Source organism: Bufo gargarizans, chromosome 2 (genome assembly GCF_014858855.1).
Source record: "Bufo gargarizans isolate SCDJY-AF-19 chromosome 2, ASM1485885v1, whole genome shotgun sequence".
NCBI lineage: Eukaryota > Metazoa > Chordata > Amphibia > Anura > Bufonidae > Bufo > Bufo gargarizans.
Window position 1 is genome coordinate 55,471,977 of NC_058081.1, and position 16,578 is coordinate 55,488,554.

The following is a 16,578-nucleotide window of genomic DNA, read 5'->3' on the forward strand; positions in this document are numbered from 1 at the left end:
CACAATAATATAATTTTTGGGGGAAAAAAATCATGTTTTAGTGTCTCCATATTCTGAGAGCCATAGTTTTTTCAGTTTTTGGGCGATTATCTTAGGTAGGGTCTCATTGTTTGCAGGATGAGATGACGGTTTGATTGGCACTATTTTGGGGTGCAGTTTTTATTTTTTATGGTGTTCATCTGAGAGGTTAGGTCATGTGATATTTTTATAGAACCGGTCTATACGAACGTGGTGATACCAAATTTTAATAACAAAAAAAATGATGTTTTAGTGGGTTTTTTTGGGCGATTGTCTCAGGTAGGGGCTCATTTTTTGCGGGATGAGGTGACAGTTAGATTGGTACTATTTTGGTGGGCAAACGCCTTTTTGATCGCTTGCTGTTGTACTTTTTGTGATGTAAGGTGACAAAAAAAGTAGCCAGTATTGGCCTTGATCCCATGTAACAGTACACTCATCTTGTAAGGGGTAATATATCTGGAGGTGCGACCATACATTTTCCAGGACGGCTACATCGGGGACTAACCAATAATAGATGTAAGTGAGTGGTTTATTGGATACCCTGAATGGTGATAATGGGAAATCCAATTACCCCTAATTTTAAGTGTACATATAGGTTAATTTAAAAAAAAATATATTCTCTTTTGTTTTGTAGGTAGCACTAGCCCTGTGTCCCCTGATGAATTTGGGGCTATATAAATAGATGAAATGCGTAGGGTCACATATATCTATTTATCTGAGCACTTATGTTTAGGTTTCCTAGCACTCTTTAACTATCAGTGGTAGGGCTCTACCCTTCTGCCCTTTCTGCAACATTATATACACACACAGACCAGACGGTGAGAAATCGGTGTGGTCACAGATGGTGGAATACAGCAGAATCCCCACCTTTCATCTGTGGGGATGGGAACAAGCTGATTGGGTGTGAGATTCAAGCAAGGTCCTTCCTGTACTCGTTCTCCGGTAAGAAGTGTATACCTTTATGAATGCTGGTTTATCTTTCTTAGGTATAAACACACTTTCATGGTAGGGAATTGTTTGTGGTACTGGTCCCCTAAGGGGTGGTGTCTATGAATAGAATTGTGTCACACCGGTGACAGGTTTGAGAAGGTCTGAAAGATTATCTGCTCATTAGTGATCTGACAGCAGCTTTTGGTTTCACTTTGTCTGTGTGTTGCTTGTATGTCCACCCCTCCTGTTCAGGTGTGGATCATGTGACCTTTACCTCCCCCCTATTTAGTTTGACTTCACCCATCACACCTTGCTCTGGATAGCTTCATTTGGTGTTGGAAGAGCTGGAGTGTGGTTCTAGTTAAAGTCCTGATCATCCATCATCCTTAGAAGTTAAGTGTTCCGCTTGTTGTGTTTTGTATTCCCCCCCCCCCCCCCCTCTGTTGTTTACTAGGCCTCAGTGAGACACTGTCTCTGCCCTATCATTAAGTCTAGGGCATCTGAGGGCCACCAGGGTTTTCTAGGTTCCTGTGTATGGGCATCTCTACCATCGAGAGGTGCCCATACAGATAGGAGTTAGGGCCAGGAGCAGGGTTTCATAGGTGGTGACCCTTTTTCCTTCCCTAGCGGTGAGGCCTAGTGTCTTTTCCCTTCCGTCTTGTTGTCTTTTGGTGTCCTCCCCTACTACATCCGTGACATTTGTGGGCCTTTTGAATTTTAAAGGTATAACATCAAAAGTTACATTTTACTACTGCCCTTTTTATTGTTTTGGTTCTATTTACTTACTACCAGGGCACAAGCGACAATGGGTTCACTAGTGTCCTATAATATATCTGCCCAGCCTTCCTACCATGGTACACCATCATATTGGTTTAGGTGACTGTTAAAGGCTAAGGACAAGTTTGCATCATTTTTTTTATTTATCAAATTGCATGTATTTCGTGCTAAAAAAACAAACAAACAAGAAGCATTTTTCTACATGGGTTTAAAGGTGATGTCTAGCTTCCAAGATTGTTTTAAATAACTCCATCCACCCAGCAAACCTGTTCACAGAAGTATACTGACTTGCTCTCTGGCTTCTTGGGTCTGCCGCTGTCTTCAACGCGCTTCAGTCCTACATATAAGCTTCCAGCACAGACGGGGTCACATGCCACATGGACACATCACTGCTGCAGCCAGTCATTGGCTTCAGCGGTGTACGTGACCGTCGTCTGTGCTCTAAGGGCAGTGATGAGGGCAGCGGATCAAAGGAGCATCGGAGAGCAGGTTTATATGCTTCCCTTCACAGGACCCATTGGGTTGGGGAGTTATTAAAACGCTCTTAAAAGCTACACAACCCCTTTGATTAGAAATCAATTTGATTAGAAGTCACAGTAATTTGAACATATAAACACTACCTAGTGGTCAGACAAGCTCTCTAACAGCTCTGCCCCGCTCTCACCTCTTATGGCCAAAACACCCTGGTCGTTAAGGTGTTAATGCAAAATACACCTAAACCAAACACTAGGAGGCTCATTTATGAACGCCTGGTCTAAAAAAGTTGCAGATGGCGTTTTGCAAATGCGGTCTGCAATACGGCAACGGGCAGCACACATGTGTGCAGGAGGCCTTAAGGTGTAAACTACATCACACCACATATATTATTATAGATAGAGTTCATAAATGTGGTGCAGGCACACAAAATCCAGAAATTAAAAACTGACATAAAAACAACCGCCTAAATGTAGAAAACATTACTTTTAGTAAAGAAATTCAGACAAAATAGTAAGTGTGCTGTCCGCATCCGTTGCACTGTTCCGTGGCCCCGCATAAATTATAGATCATGTCCTATTCTTGTCCGTTTAGCGGACAAGAATAGGCATTTCTATAATGGGCCGTCTGTTCCGTTCCACAAATTGCGGAATGCACACGGGCAACATCCGTGTTTTGCGTATCCGCAATTTGCGGACCGCAAAACACGGCACGTTTGTGTGCAAGAGGCCTAAGGCTTTGTGGCACTGTCCATAGTTCAGTCTGCAAACCAGGGATCTGCAAAATACAGATACCTTCCATGTGCGATCTACATTTCTCTCACTTGCATCGATAGAAAGGTCTATTCTTGTCCACAATAGGGACCAGAAGAAGACATACGCTATAATACAGGTGTGTGCATGGCCCCACAGAACTGAGTGTGTCAGTGAGCTATCCGCAAAAAAAAATGCATGAGGCCTTATGCTATTTTTCCACTGCCTTTTTCGTACTAAATCTGCAACATAATCTGCATGTGTTGGCACAGACTTTGCTGCAGATATTGCAAATGATGAAATCTTCTGCACAGTTCTGTAAGGCCGGGTGTCCATCCTGCTCTTGTTTTGCTTTTTAATACCACACCATTTTTGCAGGTAACACGTTAAATCACAAGGGATCTTTTATGAACATTTTTATGCCAGTTTTTGGAGTAAAAAAAAAGTAGCAAAACCCTTTTTTGCGACTTGGCCATGTCTGGAATTCCCATAGAAATGAGTGTAGCAGAAATGACACGCTTGTCTGACCAGCCGCTCTGTTCATTTCAGGGGGCTGCGGGGGGTACAGGGCCCCCATTTTTGTGATCGTGGGGGTCCCAGCGGTAGCACCCCCACCGATCTATTAGTTATCCCATGGATCGGGGATAACTTAATGTAACTGGAATAATTAAAATTACCTTTTTCTGTGGATTGTTGGACGAGGTAAAAAAAGGTCTATATAGGTTGCACCATCTAGTGTCAGTGTGATGTAATTACATGGCCTTTTATTATAATTACTAGGGATGAGCGAATGGACTTAAAACTTTGTTCTAATACTGTATGCAGCAGGAGCTCCGTACAGTATTAGAATGTATTGGCTCCGATGAGCCAAAGTTATTGCTTCGCGAGACTTCACGCAATACGGTAACTTCATAAATGTATTTCTACTGTAAAAAAAACTCGGTTTGGTTCCAAGGTACCATCATTAACCCTATTACTTCCGCTCCGTGGTCTCCCGCTGGCCCACAATGCGCTCGGAATACTCACCTTTTTAGCAGGGGGCCTCCGGACACTCCATGGCATGTCCATGGTCCCACACTGCACTGACCTCCTGTGACCTGACGCGCTGTGTGACATCAGGCCCAGAGCAGCGCGGAACGATGGAGTGTTGTCGGCGCCCCTGCTGGAAACGTAAGTTGGTGACATCGAGTGGGTGGGGGCGCGACTAAGGCCGGGCGCTCGGAGTGCACAGTGTCATAGCAATAAAAGACGCTGTGCACTCTGGGTGTCAGGAGGAGGGCAGGCTGGGCTTTCACGGACCGTGCGTCCATAGTCTAACTAAATTGTGTCCTAGCCTTAGGGGAGATATTGCACAAGGGCAGCAGAGACTATGACACAAGGGAGAGAGAGACGATGGCACAAGGGGGAGAGATGATGGCACAAGGGGGAGTGGAGCTGATGTCATTGGGTGGGGAGAGCTGAAGGCACTGGGTTAGGGAAGAGTTGATGGCTCTGGGGTGGGGGAGAGCTGATGGTTCTGGGGTGGGGGAGAGCTGATGGCTCTGGGGTGGGGGAGAGCTGATGGCTCTGGGGTGGGGGAGAGCTGATGGCTCTGGGGTGAGGGAGAGCTGAATGCACTGGGTTAGGGAAGAGCTGATGGCTCTGGGGTGGGGGAGAGCTGATGGCTCTGGAGTGGGGAAGAGCTGATGGCTCTGGGGTGGGGGAGAGCTGAATGCACTGGGTTAGGGAAGAGCTGATGGCTCTGGGGTGGGGGAGAGCTGATGGCTCTGGGGTGGGGAAGAGCTGATGGCTCTGGGGTGGGGGAGAGCTGAATGCACTGGGTTAGGGAAGAGCTGATGGCTCTGGGGTGGGGGAGAGCTGATGGCTCTGGGGTGGGGAAGAGCTGATGGCTCTGGGGTGGGGAAGAGCTGATGGCTCTGGGGTGGGGGAGAGCTGAATGCACTGGGTTAGGGAAGAGCTGATGGCTCTGGGGTGGGGGAGAGCTGATGGCTCTGGAGTGGGAAAGAGCTGATGGCTCTGGGGTGAGGGAGAGCTGAATGCACTGGGTTAGGGAAGAGCTGATGGCTCTGGGGTGGGGGAGAGCTGAATGCACTGGGTTAGGGAAGAGCTGATGGCTCTGGGGTGGGGGAGAGCTGATGGCTCTGGAGTGGGAAAGAGCTGATGGCTCTGGGGTGAGGGAGAGCTGAATGCACTGGGTTAGGGAAGAGCTGATGGCTCTGGGGTGGGGGAGAGCTGATGGCACTGGGCTAGGGAAGAGCTGATGGCTCTGGGGTGGGGGAGAGCTGATGGCTCTGGAGTGGGAAAGAGCTGATGGCTCTGGGGTGGGGGAGAGCTGATGGCACTGGGCTAGGGAAGAGCTGATGGCTCTGGGGTGGGGGAGAGCTGATGGCACTGGGGTGGGGAAGAGCTGATGGCTCTGGGGTGGGGGAGAGCTGATGGCACTGGGGTGGGAAAGAGCTGATGGCACTGGGGGGAACGAAGGGTGTTGGGGACTGATGGTAGGGGGTCTGATGAGTTTTTATAAAGGAAAACAGTCTATTAATACATTTTTTCTTATTAGAGTACTCGATTAATCGTAAAAATAATTGGTAGAATAATCGATTTCTAAAATAATGGTTAGCTGCAGCCCCAGTCGTAACCATAGAAACGAGCAGTGTATAAGGTGATGGAAAATTCAATCCAGCCAGCAAAGGAGGCAATATGGACAATCACAGTACGTTTGTAAGTGCCTTGTATTCACTTTCTCTACATGATAAATGCATTTTGCTGAAGTGACACAACCCCTTTAACTACTTCAGCCCCCCTAGCTTAAACCCCCTTAATGACCAGACCACTTTTTACACTTCTGCACTACACTACTTTCACCGTTTATTGCTCGGTCATGCAACTTACCACCCAAATGAATTTTACCTCCTTTTCTTCTCACTAATAGAGCTTTTATTTGGTGGTATGTTATTGCTGCTGACATTTTTACTTTTTTTGTTATTAATCGAAATTTACCGAAATTTTTGCAAAAAAATTTCATTTTTCGCTTTCAGTTGTAATTTTTATTTTTTTTAAATACATTTCTATATAAATTTTTCTCTAAATGTATTGTTCTACATGTCTTTGATAAAAAAAGTGTATATTTATTGGTTTGGGTAAAAGATGTATCGTTTACAAACTATGGTACAAAAATGTGAATTTCCGCATTTTGAAGCAGCTGTCACAAGGGTGTCAAGAGCCACGTCTGACTCTGTTGTACCCGGGGTCAGGAAGTCGCAGCGGGTGGCTGCGCGCTCTATGTCTAAAGATCACGCTGTTTCTTAATGATAGTTTTCTGTGTTTGCCTTGCAATCCTTTTTGTCTCACTCAGGGATCCGTAGCTTCTCCTCCTCAGCTGTTTCTTGTCTGCCACTCCCAACCTCCTTATATTCTCCTCTCACACTTCTCTAGTTGCCAGTTATAGAGCTTCCTGCCTGGACTTCTATACTGACCCACTGGAGCTGTGAATCCTGGTTGTTGTTCCAGAGTGCTACCCTCCGGATCCCTGTTGGGCTTTTTGTTGTCTTCTGTTGTTGCCCACCTGGGATTATATGTTTAGTCTGTATTGTCTGTCCTCCCCTTGGTGTTTTCCTTTAGAGTTAGTGGTGCGGACTAGTGTTCCCACCGCCCTATTCACTATCTAGGGCTTATCTTAGGGAAAGCCAGGGTTTTAGGCACGCGATCGGAGTACGGGTAAGGAACCCGTCTAGGGACCTCAGGGCAGTCAGATGCCAGCCTCAAGGTGAGATAGGGGTCACCACCTTTCCCTCTCCCTTGGACAGAGCCTTCCCTTTTCCCTCCCTTTGTGTCACGTTTGTGATAGGCACGCCGGTCGTGATAGCAGCTCTGACTTTCTGAGCACCTGTCATGTTTCCTGAGGTTCTACAATGCCCAGACAGTAGAAATACCCCACAAATGACCCCATTTCGAAAAGTAGACACCCTAAGGTATTCGCTGATGGGCATAGTGAGTTCATAGAAGTTTTTATTTTTTGTCACAAGTTTGAGGAAAATTATGATTATTTTTTTTTTCTTACAAAGTCTCATATTCCACTAACTTGTGACAAAAAAAAAACTTCCATGAACTCCCTATGCCCATCACGAAATACCTTGGGGTGTCTTCTTTCCAAAATGGGGTCACTTGTGGGGTATTTATACTGCCCTGGCATTTTAGGGGACCTAAAGCGTGAGAAGTACTTTGGAATCCAAATGCGTAAAAAATGCCATGTGAAATCCTAAAGGTGCTCTTTAAAATTTGGGCACCTAGCCTGCAAAAAAGTGTCACACATGTGGTATCGCCATACTCAGAAGAAGTAGGGCAATGTGTTTTGGGGTGTATTTTTACATATACCCATGCTGGGTGAGAGAAATATCTCTCTAAAAGTCAACTTTTCCCATTTTCCCATTTTTTTATACAAAGTTGTCATTTTAGAGAGATATTTCTCTCACCCAGCATGGGATATGTAAAAATACACCCCAAAACACATTGCCCTACTTCTCCTGAGTAGGCGATACCATATGTGTGACACTTTTTTGCAGCCTAGGTACGCAAAGGGGCCCAAATTCCTTTTAGGAGGGCATTTTTAGACATTTATATTCCAGACTTCTTCTCACGCTTTAGGGCCCCTAAAATGCCAGGGCAGTATAAATACCCCACATGTGACCCCATTTTGGAAAGAAGATACCCCAAGGTATTCCGTGAGGGGCATGGCGAGTTCATAGAAGTTTTTTTTTTTTTTAACAAGTTAGCGGAAATTGATTTTTTTTTGTTTTTTCTCACAAAGTCTCCCTTTCCGCTAACTTGTGACAAAAAGTTCAATCTTTCATGGACTCAATATGCCCCTCAGCGAATGCCTTGGGGTGTCTTCTTTCCGAAATCGGGTCATTTGTGAGGGGTATGGTGAGTTCATGTTAGGGTTGGACGATATCAAAAATATTCAAACGATAACGATATTAAAAAATTTATCGCGATAACGATATATATCGCGATAAATACCCGTTTAAAAGAAAAAAAAACACAAGGAGACGTTATACTGTATGGGGGGCCACAAGGAGACGTTATACTGTATGGGGGGCCACAAGGAGACGTTATACTGTATGGGGGGCCACAAGGAGACGTTATACTGTATGGGGGGCCACAAGGAGACGTTATACTGTACGGGGGGGGGCCACAAGGAGACGTTATACTGTATGGGGGGGGGCCACAAGGAGACGTTATACTGTACGGGGGGGCCACAAGGAGACGTTATACTGTACGGGGGGGCCACAAAGAGACGTTATACTGTACGGGGGGGCCACAAGGAGACGCTACACTGTACGGGGGCAGCCACAAGGAGACGTTATACTGTACGGGGGGGCCACAAGGAGACGTTATACTGTACGGGGAGCCACAAGGAGACGTTATACTGTACGGGGGCAGCCACAAGGAGACGTTATACTGTACGGGGGGGCCACAAGGAGACGTTATACTGTACGGGGAGCCACAAGGAGACGTTACACTGTACGGGGGCAGCCACAAGGAGACGTTGCACTGTACGGGGGCAGCCACAAGGAGACGTTACACTGTATGGGGGGCCACAAGGAGACGTTGCACTGTATGGGGGGCCCACAAGGAGACGTTGCACTGTATGGGGGGCCACAAGGAGACGTTGCACTGTATGGGGGGCCACAAGGAGACGTTGCACTGTATGGGGGGCCACAAGGAGACGTTGCACTGTATGGGGGGCCACAAGGAGGCGTTGCACTGTATGGGGGGCCACAAGGAGGCGTTGCACTGTATGGGGGGCCACAAGGAGGCGTTGCACTGTATGGGGGGCCACAAGGAGCGTTATAATAAGGTCTTATGGGAGCGAGGAGGAGGGAGAGCCGGGGCGGCCGCTGCGGGAAGTAGTAAGTTTATAACTTTGTCATCAGACAGAACGCACTAGTGAGGCAGCCGCAGGAAAAGTCTCTCCAGAGACAATACTCACACAGTACTCACACGGCGCCCTGCACTGGTGGGTGACAACGGTGATGATGTCAGGTGGTGGGTGGAGACTTGACTAAGGGAGGCGGAGCAAGAAGGAGGCAGGCCAGGAGCAAGAGGAAGAGCAAGGTGCAGGGGCGGGCGGTAAGTGATCAGTCAGTTCCTGAAGGCGAGTTGTTAGAAGCGGGCGGATGCACGTTTAGAAGAGGTCAGCGCACAATGTGCACTGACCTCTTTGATGACGTCACAAAATACCGCGGTATTTAGGAAACGGCGATATCGCAGTTTTTTTAATACCGCGGTATATCGTGATACCGGTATATCGCCCAACCCTAGTTCATGTGAGATTTTATTTTTTGTCACAAGTTAGTGGAATATGAGACTTTGTAAGAAAAAAATAAATAAAAAATTTCCGCTAACTTGTGCCAAAAAAAAAAAAATTTCTATGAACTCGCCATGCCCCTCAAAAGTGATCTTTTTATAGCGCTGCAGCGATTTTACGGTGTTTTTGCAGTGATCAGAAAAAAAAAAATTCGGTCACTGCGGTGAGGCGGACTGAACGCAAGTGTGAGCACAAGATCAGGCCTGATCGGGCGAACACTGCGTTTTTTGTAGAGCCTATAGAACATGTCCTATTCTTGTCCGCAATTGCGGACAAGAAAAGGCATTTTCTATATAGTTCTGGCAAAGTGCGGATCCGCAAAATGCGGACAGCACATTGCCGGTGTCCGTGTTTTGCGGATCCGCAAAACACAAACGGACGTCTGAATGGAGCCTTACAGGGGGGTGATCAATGACAGGGGGGTGATCAGGGAGTCTATATGGGGTGATCAGGGGTTAATAAGTGACAGGGGGGTGTAGTGTAGTGGTGTTTGGTGCTACTTACAGAGCTGCCTGTGTCCTCTGGTGGTCGATCCAAGCAAAAGGGGCCACCAGAGGACCAGGTAGCAGGTATATTAGACATTGTTATCAAAACAGCGTCTAATATACCTTTTTGGGGTTTTTTGGAGGCTTTTTTATTACTTTTTACGCTGCCAGAAGATGCACCTAATTTATGATGGGGCGTGCACCTCATCATACATTAGGCGGATCTTTGGTAGACCTTGTGCCTGTCAGCAAACCTTCATCAGGCACTTGCTGGCGTAGTTTTTTCTCATCTTTAACGCCTTTTTCCTGGCATAAAATTATTAAATTTGCCGGGGCCCACCACTCCTATGTGTTAAATGCGCCACAAAAATGCCCAAATATTGTCTCACAGGCATTTAAAACGGGTCATGCTCCAAATCTGCTCGCAAATGACCCCCAAATTGTGAAAAGTGCCTTAGGTCTGGCCATGTCCTGAGGTCACCCACATCGCTGTAGTATCTGAGAAAGTGTAATGAAACGCTATCTCATAGAAGGAGACTCCCTCATCTACTGCACGTCCGCCATTTTATACCGCTATCAGTTGAGTTATGGGTGTATCCTGACAGGAACAGCAGGGAGTTGAAGTTCCACAGCTCTAGTCATGATGAAGTGACACATACCAGACGCCGCCGCCTCCTCCTTCCCTCAGACTAAGCCAACCACCAGCGGCCATTTACCAGAGCGTGTCGTGTGACGCGCACAAAATGGCGGCTGCCGCGGTTCCCGCCAGAACATGGCGCGGACGCTGCTTCGGGTGTTCAGGGAGCTGAGTGGCTCCCAGGAGCCCGGTGAGGTGGGGGCCGCAGAGTGTGGTCCTCATGGACCTCCAGTGCTGATCCTTGGGCCCCCTGACTGCGGGATGAGCGGGCTTATGTTTATGGTGGCGGCTTTTGCGGCAGAGGAGGAAGGAACGGTGCTGTATCTTTGCCCGGAGCCGCTGCAGACTGTGCCCAAAGCGGGCAGAGCGGCCCGGGACCCACTTATACTAAAGGTGCCCATGAAGGGACGGGGCGGGGAGGGTCTCTGAGTAAGAAACATGATGGCACGGTATCAGCAAAAGTTTTGCCCATAGCAACCAATTAGCGTGCAGCTTTCATTTTTCCTATGCGGAGGTGGAGATGAAAGCTGAATTCTGATTGGTTGCTATGGATTACTAAACCATTCTAGTCAGATCATCATATGAGGTGGTCCGTTGTAGTTACAGACTTAAAGGGGTAGTCCATTCCAGATAAAACCTTCTACATAGGCATGGTAGCAGAACCTACAGCAATAAGCTTGTGTAGTGCACACGTTTTATAGCAAATAAAGCATCAAGGTCCATCTACATGGTATGCTTTGACATGGGTTCCAAAACAAGGAAGAGTCCTCAGGGCTTCTGTACACTGTGTGGTCAAGTCTCCGTTTGTTACCATGAAATTGTGTCCAAAATGAACAAGATTTGACTGTACCGTTTGGACAGAGCATAATTTACATTAGTCCGTCATGGATGTAGTCAATAAAGGAGTGGTTCTCACATGGACGATCCCCCATTATAAGACTTGAGGACAAGAGGTGTCCACCCAGCACCGTATATCAAATAACGGAAGGGCGCTGTCCATAGCGTGACTACAAGATACCCAGTGAGGCTTATCTTAGGAGGAATGGATTTGAACATCCTCTCATTTACCTCAAGGGTCCTGGAAATGTCTTGTCTCTGGATCCTCTTGCTTTATAGTGCTAAGATTTGTATTGCTGGGGTCTTTTTTCGTCGGCATGGTCTTCAGTGAAGTTGTGTGTAGATGTGTCTACCTACGTTTGGTATACTGAAGGAATTGTAGAAACAAATAATGTACCCTCCAAAATTTTTTTACAAAAATCTCATTCAATGCCCAATTTCCACAGCTCACTCTTCCCCTCTCTTAGTAGGAACTCCCAGCACTATCAATATACTCAGGGAATCCAAACATTGATTCTTTTTTTTTCTCTCTTTGCAGAAAATCCGCTTTGTGTACCCTCCTTCCTTGAAGGATCTTCTTCAGTTCTTCTCCTCACTTCATCTAACATCTCCTGCTCCTTCCCTCATCCTGGTGGATAGACTGGAGCAATACCTCCCACCCACATGTAGCCTCCACGATGGAGCTCTTATCTCTACCCTGATGTTGGACTCTGTATCCCACTCCCGCTGTGGCCTCCTAGTGTCTGCGGCCCCAAACTCTATTGGTACTGACGAGGCGTTTCTGGCCGTTGAACGGTACTTCCCAAACCAGTGCCTTGTGTATCATGAGCTCTCATCCGGGGTTAAGGAGCAAGTGTTTAAAATTAGCTTCATGTCTCCGAGACCACAGTGGAACCTGCGTGTCGAGGAAGATGGGAGTATACAAGTCAGTTATTGTGTCGCCATAGGGGAGCGATGCCCTACATCACAGGACTAACGTAACCCAAGTGATTGTTTTATTTTAGGTTTTGTTTAATTTTTTGTATATAATAAAAATAAATTCTGGAAACACTAGACATTGAGGTGTCCTCTGGTGTGCAGTGATAATCTATTCAAGTGACCTTGATCGAAGAGATGATTGACTTCAAGAGGTAGAAACTATTAATAGCAGCCATTACAAGCGGGGGAAAAATGGTCAAACCTAGAGATCCGGGTGTCTTTGAGAAGGGCCAAATTGTGGGACTGAGCTCCTTCTAGGTCATATGAACGTGACATCACTGGCCCAGGAAAAGCTGAGACAAGGCCACAACCCAAGCACCGGTGCCTTCTCAAACAGCTGATCGGCGGGGGTCCCGGCTGTCAGACCCCCACCGATCAGATACAGATGACCTATCCTGAGGATAGGTCATCAGTGTAAAAGTTTTGGAAAACCCCTTCAATGTTATGGCTGGGCCGTTCTGTGGCATATCGTTGGGGGGGGGGGGGGGGGGGGGTATAGCCCAAGCAAGTTTACAGTAGATCACTGTGATCACATGACGTGCAAGCAAATTTTATGTGATATAGCACATAAATTGTGAAAAGAGTACGGCCATACTGTTTTTTGTAATAGTGTTTTTTTAGGGGGCAAAAAGTCCTGTACAACGTATTATGAGGCATTTGTGGCATTTTTGCTTATACAAGATGTTTTACAACTTGGTGTTTTTAAAATGGCTTTTTTTGTTTTCTGTTTTTTTTTTTGCATGGCTTGCAGTTTTATATCACTCCTTCCCTTTTTACATTAGTAAAAAAGATTTAAAAAAACTGTCCTATGTTTCATATTTCCCATAGACTTCATCTGGTGCTGACATTTTTTGCCTAAAAAAAGGCACAAAAAGATGTAAAACATCTAAAGCATACTCAAAAACCCCTTTGTGTGAATGCCGCCTTACAGCTCTGTGTGGAAGCAGTATGGTGCCAAGGATGGGATCGTGTGGGGCCAGGACAGCCTTCCCTAAAGCGTTCCGGATCTGACAACTTTGGCTCTAAATATTGGACTCCTATTGAAGTCCATAATACATATGCAAGAGAGGGCCACACGGGAGCCCTCTGGGCCAAAAATATGGTATGGGCCTCCATCCTTAAGACATAGACCCCACCTGACCCTTAATCTGACAGCCACATATAGAGGAGATGGCCAGGCATGTGTGTAATAGAACAGTATGCATTAAACTCATGAGCTCCCTCTACTGTTGGCTGCAGGTATCTAGAATTATCATTCACCTCCATGTCTATGCAGGGGTTATCAAAGAAATAACTCAGCACATGAGAATAACTGGTGGACATTCACTTTGTTATGTTTACATCTGAATGGTTGCCATGGTAACTTATCAGTATTCATGACCCCATAGTGTTATTTTTATTAAATGCTGACATCACAATGTTATTCCTTGTGACATCATTATATAAACCCATCATAGGACTCTAGCACCCTATCATGGTAACTCAGAAAATGAAGCTACTCCTAGTCATCGTTTCTCTGCACTTTCTTCATCTGTGCGGCCTCCTAGGTAAGTGTGCTTTATAATAGGGTTAAAGCTATACATATGGCGTCATTAAGGGGGCGTTAGTAGTAGTGAGGAGAGTAGGGATTATATTCCAGTGTATGGGGTTTAGTACTATGGATTACAAGTATACTGTGGGGGTTATAGTACTGTATATGGGTTTTAATTACTGAAAGTGATGAATGTAGTGTTATAGTTTAGGGCAGGGATCTCAAAGGCTTCCAGAACAGACCCCAGAATTAATACAGATCTCCAGACTAGACCCCAGGATTAGTTAGGGAGGTCTGATTTGAATACAAATCAGAATCGGAACCTGCGCTGATTCCAATCTGTGTCCGAGTATTAGCTCACAGTACGAGAGATAGGGGAAAAGAAAGTTTCACAATTTTCTAGTGAGAAAGACAAGAAAGGATGTATTCACAGTAGTTTTTCTGGTGGTTACCTTATTTGACAGGTAATTTATCTGTCCGTGGAGTATAATTCTTTTCGGATCCGGTGGGTTGGTTTACAGGTCGCCTTCAAGTTCAACCTCTAGTGTGGGTGGTGCTCCGGCCGGCAGCAAATCACTCACACGAGGGAACCCTAGTTGGAGTCCGGGAGCTTGGCGTGTGACGTCACCGCACTTGAGTATGGAAGCCTTCAGGGGACAAATTCAATCCGACGCGTTTCTGAGCCTAAACGGGCTCCTTCGTCAGGGATGGTGAGGTTTGTCAATCCTGAAAGTAAATAGGCTGTTGTTCCCATGGCAACTGCTAGTTTGTTGGCGCTAGGAACACTTAACCCCATCTGATCCGGTTAGTATTTTCTTTTATTCAAAAGCAAACAGTTCAATACCTTGATTGAGGCCATATGGGGCCAAGCTATTTAGTTTAAATATCCATTTGCTTTCTTGTTTTGACATTTCTTTTATATAATCACCACCTCTCTTATTAGCCGGTACTTTTTCGATCCCTCCAAAAATGGATCCCATGAATTTGCATGCATGATGTTGAGCATAGTGACGGGATAGTGGGTGTCCCTCAAATTTTTTGTGTATATTGTTCACATGTTCTCTAATTCTTGTTTTTAGTAGTCTTTTGGTCCTTCCCACATAGATTTTTTGACATGGGCATTTTATGAAGTAAATAACTCCTGCCGTGTTGCATGTTATATGATGGTTCAATTTGAAAGCGGAGTCCTTTGTTTTTAATTCTAACATGGGTCCTTTTGTGTATTTATTGGTCAATTTACAGTTTGGGCATAGTTTGCATGGAAAGAAGCCCTTCTTCATATTGCATTTCTTTATGGATAATGTTTTAGTTTTAATGGAGGGTGCCACTAAGTTGGAGAGGTTGGGAGCCTTCTTAAATATAAATTTGGGGTGCGGTGTTAGCATTTCGCCGATTTGTTTGTCCTGTTTGAGTATATCCCAATGTCGTTTAATGATATTCTTGAAGGTAGACGTGCCTTCACTATAATTGCTAATGATTGGGATGTCAATTGTTTGTGGGTGGTCATCAACTGTCTGTTTAGTTATCACGGCTTGTTTAGTCTGTAGGAGCGTGCGTTGGTCCAGGTTATTAATTTGTTCAGCAATTGGTAAAAGGTTTTTGATGTCATATCCCTTGTCTAAGAATTTCTCATTAAGTTTCTGCACTTCTTCATCATAGTCCGTGTTGTTGGTACAATTTCTCCTAGCGCGTATGTATTGACTTCTTGGAATATTGTTCAGCCAGGTAGGCAGGTGGCAACTGTCAAGGGGTATGAAGCTATTAGTGTCAGTGGGTTTGTGATAGGTTTTTGTTGAGATAGAACCCTCTGAGATGGAAATAGTTAGGTCCAAAAAATTGATCTGGGTTCTGCTCCAGGTGGGACTAAAATTAAGATAAAAATCATTTTTATTTAAATCCTTTAAAAATTTATCCAGTAAAATTTCATCTCCCTTCCAAATAAAAATTACGTCATCAATAAAACGTTTCCAGAGGACCAGACTCGCACCGGTTCCGCCCAGGGTCTGGTAAGTGAGCTCCTCCCACCGACCCATATATAGGTTTGCGAAACTCGGTGCGAATCTGGTCCCCATCGCGGTCCCCCACGTCTGCAAGTAAAAATCGGATCCGTATTTAAAATAATTATGTTTTAAAATGAAGGTGATACATTCTCCAATAAAGTTGATCTGGTTTTCTGGCATAACGCCATCTTTTCTCAGAAAGAATTCCGTTGCTTCTCTACCCTTCTCGTATTCAATCACGGTGTAGAGTGAGGTCACATCCAGCGTTCCCAAGATATAGTTATCCTTCCATTCAATTTCTTTCAAGATTTGTAGAATGTGTGTAGTGTCCTTGAGGTAGGCAGGTAGTTTTTGAACATAAGGTTGTAGTAGTACATCAACATATTTTGATAAATTGGATGTGAGTCCATCAATTCCTGAAATTATAGGCCTTCCAGGGGAATTAGAGAACATGTGAACAATATACACAAAAAATTTGAGGGACACCCACTATCCCGTCACTATGCTCAACATCATGCATGCAAATTCATGGGATCCATTTTTGGAGGGATCGAAAAAGTACCGGCTAATAAGAGAGGTGGTGATTATATAAAAGAAATGTCAAAACAAGAAAGCAAATGGATATTTAAACTAAATAGCTTGGCCCCATATGGCCTCAATCAAGGTATTGAATGGTTTGCTTTTGAATAAAAGAAAATACTAACCGGATCAGATGGGGTTAAGTGTTCCTAGCGCCAACAAACTAGCAGTTGCCATGGGAACAACAGCCTATTTACTTTCAGGATTGAC

General features: G+C 45.4%; 1 protein-coding gene across 1 annotated transcript; it reads left to right on the forward strand.

The window, feature by feature from the left end:
- Window positions 1-10,498: 10,498 nt before the first annotated feature.
- On the forward strand, window positions 10,499-12,333 carry SWSAP1 (SWIM-type zinc finger 7 associated protein 1). Its single transcript, XM_044282923.1, has 2 exons — window positions 10,499-10,836; window positions 11,819-12,333. Exons 1-2 carry the CDS (start codon window positions 10,579-10,581, stop codon window positions 12,254-12,256), a joined length of 696 nt encoding a protein of 231 aa, XP_044138858.1. The 5' UTR covers window positions 10,499-10,578; the 3' UTR covers window positions 12,257-12,333.
- The last annotated feature ends 4,245 nt before the right edge of the window (window positions 12,334-16,578 follow it).

Coding starts and splice junctions, on each gene's coding strand:
- SWSAP1 (XM_044282923.1), top strand. CDS start 10,579: ATGGCGCGGACGCTGCTTCGGGTGTTCAGGGAGCTGAGTGGCTCCCAG. Junction 10,837..11,818: donor GGGACCCACTTATACTAAAG/GTGCCCATGAAG, acceptor CTCTCTTTGCAG/AAAATCCGCTTTGTGTACCC.